This window comes from Melanostigma gelatinosum (genome assembly GCF_949748355.1).
Source record: "Melanostigma gelatinosum genome assembly, chromosome: 1".
Classification (NCBI taxonomy): Eukaryota; Metazoa; Chordata; class Actinopteri; order Perciformes; family Zoarcidae; genus Melanostigma; species Melanostigma gelatinosum.
The window spans coordinates 16,470,046-16,480,588 of NC_136634.1; the positions used below are offsets into that span (position 1 = coordinate 16,470,046).

At 44.4% G+C, this 10,543-nt stretch overlaps 1 protein-coding gene across 1 annotated transcript; it reads right to left on the reverse strand.

The window, feature by feature from the left end:
* Positions 1-1,874: 1,874 nt before the first annotated feature.
* lrrc56 (leucine rich repeat containing 56) lies at positions 1,875-9,605 on the reverse strand (the record flags this gene model as incomplete). Its single annotated transcript, XM_079278719.1, has 11 exons — positions 1,875-1,910; positions 2,167-2,275; positions 2,497-2,639; positions 3,218-3,285; positions 3,500-3,718; positions 3,825-4,008; positions 6,210-6,407; positions 6,940-7,036; positions 8,245-8,305; positions 8,887-8,974; positions 9,441-9,605. The coding sequence occupies 11 exons, from the start codon at positions 9,603-9,605 to the stop codon at positions 1,875-1,877; spliced, it is 1,368 nt and encodes a 455-aa protein (XP_079134845.1).
* Between the last annotated feature and the right edge of the window lie 938 nt (positions 9,606-10,543).

Sequence of the window (10,543 nt, forward strand, 5' to 3'; positions counted from 1 at the left end):
AGCGTGCCTTCAGCACAAAATCAGTCTGTGAGTGTCCTTCATGGTGCAATGGATGGGTAATTTACCGTAGCTCTAGGGAAACAACAGGATATGTCAGAGAACATATCATCTTTAAACGCACTTGGTTTGTTCAACTCCAGTACTCGTGCTGTGTATCAGTCAATAGATCATGACACATGTTCTATTGTATTAGCAGTGAGCAGGGCCACGGCTTGCATGCTTACTGATTGTATGTACATCATATATCACACAACCAGTGGTGTAAATGCTGCCTTGGATGTGGACAGACAGGCAACAAAGGGAATGCCTCTTGTGTTGCAAGGTGGTGGATTTCTAGGATTGTTTGATCAAGGTGGTTGGAACAATGGAATGAGTTTTTGATTTAACATTTATAGATAGCGCCTTCAAGTGGCGAGATGTGCTTATTACACCATGAATGTCAAAACAAATCACAGTCACTGCAGGAAACTGCATCTCAAATGATCCGTTGCCTTTCATCAATTTTACAGCTCAGTTTCAATTAAAACGAGAATATAAAAAGCTGTTTTAATTGGGCAAAACACAATGTAGCATTTAAGTTACATTAATTTCATGTTTCAACCTGAGAAATGCAAATGTGAGGTATTAGTCACATCTCTCTTTATTTTTCATCCAGCTAGAGCAGCCACCAGAAAACCAGCAACTCGGTAGCTTAAGAGGGACAATCTCAGCATATAAAGTCCTCAGGTCACACTGTTACTCATATTAATGACTCCATCACTCATGTTACAGCACTGTGAAGTCACTGGATGTTGGTGTGTTGGTCAGTCCCAACATTTCTGAGAATGCTTTCTGTACCTTACAGATCTTTATTAAAAAAGACAGACAAAGAGAGCATCATATGGCCAAATACCGGTGTTTCCAACCCATCTCAAAGTATAGGTGTGAGTGACCCTTAACGACCTTCATGCTATCAGTCTGCTCTGAAGGGAATGTCACACTGATCATACAGAGAACGCTAGCCAGACCCACTCTGGTGTCAGTCTGGGTGTGAGCTCCCTCTGCAGGGCTGGTTTGTGTGGTGCTGGTGATGTTTCTGTAGAGCTGCTCTGGCTGTGTGAGGACGAGTAATCGCTGGTCTGTCCAGGAGTTTGGACGTCGGAGGGATTTGAAGCTGCTTGCTGCCAGATCGTTTACTGGATAAGTCCATCGCTGCACTGAAATACAAATAACCTTTCTTTAGCAACACCCGACATGAACAGTTAAGTTTAAATTTAAACTGTTACACAGTACGAATTGACAACTTGTCACTCATTCAATGAAAAACTTAAATTCTACAATGACACATTGAGCATTTGGGGGGGGGGGGGGGGGGGGACATGAGGATGTTTTTCAAACCTTCACTCATGAATTGTATTTAAATCACCAGTTTAATTCCAAGTTGAATTAATTAGAATCAATTCAAACAAGATACAGATGCTTCAAAGAGCAAAGAGCAAACACATTTAAATCTATTGTTGTTATCCTGTATGAATACATACACATTGGTATATAAAGATAACCTTTAATAATGCCATACCATGAACCCATGAGCCCTTTACCGAGGGCACTTGTTGGAGGTGGGCGGGGTACGTATGCAAGCTTGGGCAAAAGAGGCTTGTTGGTCGTAGTGCACTGCTGGACCCTCTGGAGTTTCAGGGCTGTGTCTCCAGCAGTTGTACCTGTCCCAGGCGAGCGCCCTACTCTGCTGAAATCAGATAAATGTTCTGTGCTGGTCTGGCTGAGACGAAGCCTACGTGCACGGAGCCCTGGTGGCTTGTGATTTCCAGTTGTTAGTGTGGCACTGGGGGGGGGAGAAGGGGACAGTGTGGTCTCTGGAGACAGGGAGAGTCCAGTCACCCCAGAGGGCAAGGCTTCTCTGTGATGCAGGGCTGAAAACAAAACAAAATGATTTTAAAAGCTTCAAATAGAAATAAAGGTGTTCTTTTTTCAATTTACTATAGATATTATTATGGATAGATGGTCATTATAGTGTTTAGTTTCTCTACGTAGGCAACAGCGAGTATGTTTATCCAGTGAGTATTTACCTGGGGAAAGAAACTGGAAAGAGGAATCTGGTGAGGCAGTATCTCGGCTGTCACCATGCATCTCCGCTCCGTGTTCTTCATCACTACTGTGCTTCCTTACGCCACTAAAGCCGTCATCTTCTTCATCATCATCTCCCCCCTCTTCTTCATCACTGTGACAAATAGCCAGGACCTGTGGTAATCTTTCTGTCTCTATGGCCTGGAGACGCCTGAAAAACAATGTCATAAGATGTTGGGCTTCATCCCCCTTTGGCTTACAGAGGAAGCCAGGCTGGCTAGAAGAATCCGAATACAATTCTTGACTCTCTGAGTCCGAATGGGTTGGAAACGGAATTATATATAAATTGCTATCCATGAAACCATGTCTTTACATCATCTAGTGTATTTCCAGCTTAAGAAAAAAGGAGTGAGGTGTGTAAAAAGTTAGTACCTGCTGTGCTGCTCCCTCCAAGCTCTAAGCTCCGCGACAACATCAATGCATTCTCTAACATCAGTCTCCTCAATGTCGTACGTGTGTTCTGGTATATGGATGGGAAGGTCACGGGGGGTGAACGTAGATCTGGTAGGTGCTGTCTATGAGAGGGAGAAAGAGAATGAGGGGTGGCCGAGGAAACTAGGAAAGAAAACAGAACAGAGGCCTAAGAGCTGAGACATTAACTATGGATAGATGCTAGAGTAGCGGTCAGACAGACAGCGAGAGCAAACGCGAGCAGATGGAACAGGAGGAGAAGGTAAGAGGAAGGCAGAGTGACAGCAGAGGTGTGTTTATGCCAGTATGACAGATAACATGGCGTTGGCAGCAAGAGCCCCATCTGTCAAGACAGTCTGACACTGTTACACCCTTAACACATCTCCATCCCCGTGTCCTCCCACCACCGCTCCTGTCCTCTCAGGTTTCTGTCCACCTGCAGATAATTAGCTCCCTCTGTTTATACTGACATGACGTTAAAGAGATGAGCTGGTGGTGTCAGTCAGCCATAACGGCCCCTGCCAAAGCCCATAAAGCTTGGTGTGCCTCTCAGTTGACACTAAATCCTCCGCTGTATGGGACACAGCGTGCAAGAAATCATAGACTGCTTTCGATTCATTTGATATCTCATTAACACATGTCTGTGTTTGCATGAACAGGATGTTTTTTCCACATAATTTACCCTCAACTTTTCCCGCCTTGCTCGAACAGCCTGGACTGGGTTGCCACAGAAGAGAATCTTGCCAGCTCCTTCAAAAAGCAACGGATAGGAGAAGGATTTCAGTGAGTACAACACAAAAGAACGTCCTCTTGGCGGCACTGTTGAGTAAAGATTACAAAGTTGATCCGCCCAAGGTGATGCTCATGAGAAGAAAAAAAAGGAACTGGCGCTTAAACAAAATAAAATGTAGAGATGAAATGTTGAGATTGTTGAGAAACATCAGTTTCCACCGGTGCGCCTAACCATGCGTAAGGATGCTGGCTTCTGCTTCTACTGTTGCCAGATCAGAGTCTGCAGAACCAGATCGAGATCCAGGAGGGGAGAGAAATCCAGGCCTGGTCGCTGACACGGGTCTGGAGCCAGTGTGGGGTCTGGAGCCTGCTGACGAGAGGGGCCGGACGCAGGAGCGGCTGGCAGCAGGGCGCCTGGCTGAGCCGGGTCGGCTGTAAGGACATGCACTGTCTGCTGTACCCGCTACAAAAACAACAAAGTGAGAGGCCCCTTAAATACACAGCTGTAATTAACCGCATCGAATCACTCAAAACAACATGGACACACACACACACACACACACCGTTTTCAGTAGCTGCCTGAGAGGAGTTGCGGTCTCTGATGGAGTTTCTGAGAATGGCCAAGTCCTCTCCCACGGTGCTGCTGGAGCTCAGCCCGTCCTCCTCCACCTTTAAATTGTCTAGGTAACGCAGCTGAGGGACCAACTCCCTCACTGCAGCCCGATAACTATAGTCTGCCGTCTGGGTGGAAGGGAGGAAGCATCGGGAAGAGAGCGGCAGAGTGAATGTGGAGGACAGACAGGTAGTTGAAGGAGTATTATTAGAAACGGTGACTTAAAAGTATGCACAGTAGTAGTGTACACTATGTAACTTAGTACTCATAATCATACTCAATCATCATGCATAACCTGTGAAGTATCAAACCAAGTATATGCATGAGAGTATGACATTTGAGTGTGCAAAGGTGTGTGTGTGTGTGTGTGTGTGTGTGTGTGTGTGTGTGTGTGTGTGTGTGTGTGTGTAGTCTTTACATGACTTCCACCAGCTCGCTAAATGAGCTTGATCCATTGCTTTATGCAGATTCAATATTTATCCTAATGGCATGTAGCATTATTTGTACTAAAAGCCTCGAGCTCATTATGTAACAGTGTTTTTTAGGATTGCATTCTGTCTGAAAAACATTACTTATGCACATGTTCCGGCTGTGGTCATTGATTGGCTTCCGTTTATGTGCTATAGTGACAATTATATGAAAGACTAATTTAATGAACAGACTACTCAGATGAGTGCTTGATACAGACTGATCCACCTAATGACGTTTGGTGCTCCAGTTGATTCCAGAGAAAAATGCAACTGTTACACATTGTAGCTCCAGTATGCTGTACTTAAGCTATGCTAAGTAATGCATAACTACCTATTAGGGGCCATATGATGCATATGATGATGAGGATAAAGAGCCAGGATATGTTGTCAATCATTTTGATGCATATTAAAAAAAGAAAGTGAGTATTGATTTATACAGTCAACCAAATCAGTGATACACTAACAGTCCAACCATAGGACAGTTCTAAATGTGTCAATAGTTACTAGCATCACAGCAATAAAATGCATATTAGCCAACCTTCCTTTTATCTTTTTACATCCATTTTGGACCATTGTGGCAATTTGTGGCACTTTATTTTGAGAGAGAGAGAGAGAGTCCAGCAAATCCCAGAGGTACTGAGTGATCAAATCAGAGCTGGGCACCCCTGCCCTTCACCAAACCACACCGATGCAGAGAATGAAAACGAGAGTGAAGGGCTGGCAGGGTGGAAACGAAAGAGAAAAGAGGAGGAGAATAAGGGCTGGGTGAGAGGAAGTGAGCGGATGTGTGTGTTTGTGTGTTTGATGGAAAGAGAGGGAGCAAGAGGAGTGATGGTTTGGCAAGAGAGCGAACCCAAGAACCCCTCAGTCACTACAAAGCACAGGCCTAATGCATATTCAGCTCAGCTTCTACCCTCATTGCCCCAGTTTCCTAATTAATGCTCTGCTAGTGGGTGTAAATAAACACATTCACAGTGGCCCAAAGAACTCACAGCACACTGTGTCTCGAATCAGCAGACGGTGGAAACGCAGCTTCCACTTTGTATATCCAGCTACATTCAGTATCACTGAAGAGGTCCATGGTGAGCTGCTTCACCCACCAAATACAAATGTACTGGCCAGTTTTCAAAGAGATCAAATAGCTCTGCAATCTAGTAATAAAACATTCTGTCTGTGTGATGATGACTTGTGTTGTATTATTTGGATGCCTCCCGCTCTCTCAGGGTCCTATCTGGTGCATTGAAGACTCAGATGGAGAGCGGTGAGATCACACGGCTACTTTCATGATCTCAGCGCATGCTAATTACATTTCAGTCATTATCTGACAAAGCCGTGAAGGCTGACAGCCTACTAGCCCGGGAGAGACAACTAACCGAATGATGCCTCCATCATTACCACAAGTTGCTTTCGCAAGCTTGCTTTTACGAGACCAACTGAATACAACACTCCTTTTTGAGGAACTCTGCCCGGCTCCTTGCTCAAGCTTTTCATTCAGCTTCAACCGTCCTCTATTTTTTTTTCTTTTTCGTATGTCTTTTGTCAGACTGCTGTGACTCTAACCCTTGCGCCACTTGGTGTTGGTTCAGGTGGCAATAATCCAGCTCTTTTAGTGTATTCTGTTGTTAGATGTGAATCTGGATAAGGACATCAGCAACATAGACACAATATCTGTGTCTGCTGAATCACACAGTGCCAACAAGGAGCCTGAAAAGGACATGAAGATGGGTCTGGTGAAAGAAATTTGGGGTTGAACGGGTCTCTGTTCCCTCATTCAAGTGCCAACTCTTTTTACAGGTGGCGACAACTGTAATAATATTGGGTTTTGTGGTAGAAACGACATCAGCAGAGCATTACCCTACCTGGATGGCAGTGGGGTTTGGGTGCGCACACACAGGGTTTCCTTCCAGGCTGAGTGTGTGGAGTTTGCCACACAACCCCAGATACTGAATCTGGACGAGGTCATCCACCTCATTCCCTTCCAGATCTAACAGCTGCAGGTTCTCCAGCATGCCCACCTGACTCAGGTCTGACACATTGTTATAGGCCACGTACAACTCCTGCAACGGAGAGAGGTTGTACATACAGCCTGGTAGCGATTGGTAGAGCGGTAGAAAATGTGTGATTAGACAAATTGAAAAACGAGCAGACGGAAAGTTCATTAAGTCAATGACACAGAAATACTGTGGATGGGGGGGACACATAGGGAGTCAGAAAGACAGATGAGGTATCAGAAAGACAGATGAGGTATCTTCCTTTCTCACGGAGACTCACAAGAACTCTGATCGCTAATCAACCTCATCATCATTACTTAGGAATTTGCAATATTTGCTGTATATATATATATATATGGAAATGACCTGCAGTCTTCTTTGTTTAACTTGTGGGGAAATGTGTCACTAGTGCAACATGACAAATGGAAATGATGTTAAAGTTAAGACACAAATCTAAAAACAAATTTGAGAAATTTGTCCAAGAACGTCTTCATTTTGTTTCTTTTAATCCTTATACACATTCTAAACTTGGGAACGAGGAAGTGAGGAAAGCGTGGCACTTGTGATGCACTTGTGATTTGTAACCTACAAACTCTACCTTGAGGGAAGTGAAAGTACAAATGCCATCTAGGTCTTGCAGGGAGCAGTGAGACATCCACAGCACCTGCAGCTGGGAGAGGGTGGTTCCCAGGTCTCTGCGGAGACAAAGAAAAAGCACAAACTTGATTTCGAGGCAGGAAAGGGAGTTACACAACACAGTGAATCGTGGGAAAGGCTATCCAGTCTCTGGCTGCTGAAGCTATATTCTCTTTTCTCTTCCCCAATACGCAGGTCTCTCCACTGCCGCTCACTTGTCTCTACAACACACCCCCTGCTCTGACACTTCCAGCAGAGTCTCAGTCAGTGCATCAAAACCCCGTAACATCCTCTCCACTACAGCTCCCACAGCCCAGAGCAGGAAATGCTATCAGAGGCAGTGCACGTCCGGCTGGCTCTGCTCCGCTACTCTCAGGGTGGGGCAGACAGCTCCCTATCTTTCTGTTTCTACTCTCTTGTCCCTCAGCAAGTCTCTCGGGTAAAAATTCTCCACCTGTCCTGTTGTGAGGACAATTTACAATGTGTATGTCTCATCCTGGCAGTTTATTGCTTTTTTTCTCTCTATGCTATTCTGATGACACAGCTGTGGCTGCAATGAAAGTGGTGGGACACTTCAGGAGAAACTGTGTGTATTTCATGACAAATCTGAAAGCTGATATGCCACAAACCCCTCTGTGTCCTATTGTGAGACGAGTGGGTGAACCTGTTCTCCATGTGTATCTAGCTCTAAGACTGTACTGAACACCACATCGGTGGTGTACAAGCAGTAACATGCATCGTCCATACAGAAAAACTGTATTAGCAGTCCCCATTGGAAAACCTTGGCAGAAGCAGAGCAGAGCCCTACATCTGCACTGACACCATGCTACACTTTTTTGGTGACTTCCGACCTGCTGTTCTGTCTTTTTATGGCCTCCAAGACCTCTCGCTAAAGAGTGTGTTCCAACCCACATGTGAACAGTGTAAAGCGCGACAGTAATCCCCGTGTGTTCATCACTGCTCTCGGTTACATTTCCCTTTTTGGAAAGATCTGAATCTGCTTGCTTTATTTCTAAGCATAAGCTAAACATGAAGTGGTTCATACAGTGACAAGACAGTGGAACATATTCAGTTTTGTTCGACGTCGCATTTTATTGTTGGTTTTGGGATTAGCAGCTTCTTGAAAATCTGTAGTATTCCATGAGGTAATGTCAACGTAATACGAGTGTGATTGTGTGTGTTCCCCCAGGAACAGGTTGCTTTTCAAGAACACAAAGCAGGAAGAAAAGGAGAAGATGTGTTTTGTGTTACGTAACGTAAGGCTTACCTCACTGACATCACGGCGCTGTTGTTCATTTTGAGCTTCTGCAGCTTGGGCAAGTAGGCACCTGCAAGATGATCAGAAAAAAAAAAAGCCATCGCTCTCACTGTCATGTGACAGTGGGGTGATTGTTCATTGGGTTTCAAACTAGCCTCCTGGTTTACCTCCAAATTCACCTCATCAGGCGTTCCACCGCAATTAGCAAAAAAAGTAGGAGCACCTATAAGCATGACTCACACATGCACCGACCCTGCTCTGTCATGCCTGCACTCGTTGTGCAATCTAGAATTTTCTGAGGACGAAGGTGAGCCGAATGAAGTGTTCCTTCGCCATTATCAGCTCAGTCATCCCCCACTGAGGTTGGCACACCTGAGAGGAAATCTAGTACGGATACGTTGCGTGCGTCACAGCAATGTCTTTATTTGTCTCTTGCCTAGTTCTGGTTGGTGATTATCTGTGTCATCATTAGCAGCATCTAACTATGAATCATTGTTGTACACCAAAAGAACACGAGATATAAACAATAAAACCATTACAAACAACAAGCGGTGAGCCCTAATGAGTACGCATACACCTTTGTACCTGTGCAATATGGTTTGAAATAGTTGATTAACATTTGTAAATGCCTTGAGATACTGTATATCTTACCAAAGTTACCCAGCGTGTTTTCTTGTGTGTCTATGCAGATCTCCAGCGAGGTCATATTAGAGAGATCCCGAGTTCCACACAGAGATTCCTGTGAGAGACGGAAATGAACAGCATATACTGTACTGGAGTTTGTCTTTACTCTGCATATTTTCATCATCGTCATCATTCACATACCTTAGACATACACCTATGACTTTGATGTAACAAATGACGTGAAGTCTGCGATGTGAAATAATTCTGTCTGCCCACCTCACTTTAAAACAGCAATCTGCACAGCATGTGCTGCCTTTTCTGCCTTATACTGTTCATAGAGCACTTCATAGGGCAATAACAGAATTATGTCATCGGGATACACACATAACAAAGGGAGGATGCATACAGTAGATGGTATCTCCACGTTGACATGTGCAATGTAAGCCCTCAACCCCAGTCTCCACACAGACCCTCCCTACTGCTGCTGACCAACCTCGTGTATCAGACAAAGACAACGGAGAACTTGGTGTATCATGGGGATGAACACTGACTGTCCCTTAGGAGGACATGGGCGAATTTACCAGCTTCACTTGAGAGAGGTAAAGGTCCACTGCTGTTTCATAGTCCTCACGCGGTTTCGGGGCAGGGGTTGGGTTGATGTGGCCTGATCCACTCAGCTCAGTCACTTGGACCCGTGCTGTTCCGGGCCGGACCTCCCGGGGCGCGGGCGCATGACAGCAACTCATCTCTCACGGCTACCTGCAATTCAAAATATGGAAGTGACTTACCAACACGCTCCAATAACTTTATAATAAAGAGTTAATAATAATGTCGACACTTGCTAACTAACTACTTCGCAAACGAAGTAGCCTGGACTGCGATGTTAGATGATGACACAATGCGGGATGCAAATAAATATTCCTCTCTAAACTAGCTACCAACGACATTGAACGGTGCTTTCATTTGAATACATAGTAGTTTTATCTAAAATATATATATTTACCTGTTGCAGGACAATGCAGACTAAACGCATCTACACATTTTACAGACTGTGCACTTTGCTTACAAGCAGAAGTTTGCCTGACAACCACAGACGACTTCCTGGATACGGCACCGAGTGGCCGAGTGGCCTGGGATATGTAGTGCAAGTGTGTAAAAAGTGGAACTCTTGAGGTTAACGCTTAGCGATTGGGGATCCTATTGTATATTATACAGAAATGCTTCAAGTCTATGATTGTTACTGTTATCTATTATGAATTTGTGAGCCTCAGTCTATGTTTCTACGACAATAAACTTAACCCGCATACCCTGGTCTGGTGCTACCTTCAGATGCTCATTTGGAAGCTCTGCTTTCGGATACGTTAGCTTTCAAATTCGTGTGGTCGCCATTATAATTTCTCTAAACTCTAAAGGATTATCTGAACCAGCATTTTGTTTTTAATGGCTGTTTATCTAAATTAAACACTATAATTCACATAGCTAATTTTTGATGCAGTGTCACGATAAAGATATCTATGAGGTATCTATGAGGCATACTAAATAACAACTAACTGCTCCTCACGCCCTAGCATGGAGATTAAGGAAATCTATCTGTATATTACAATATATTACAATATTCTTCACCAGAAGTGCATGCTTTTCAACGAAGAGAAAGGCTTTAAAAACGACAATTAGGCCACAATAA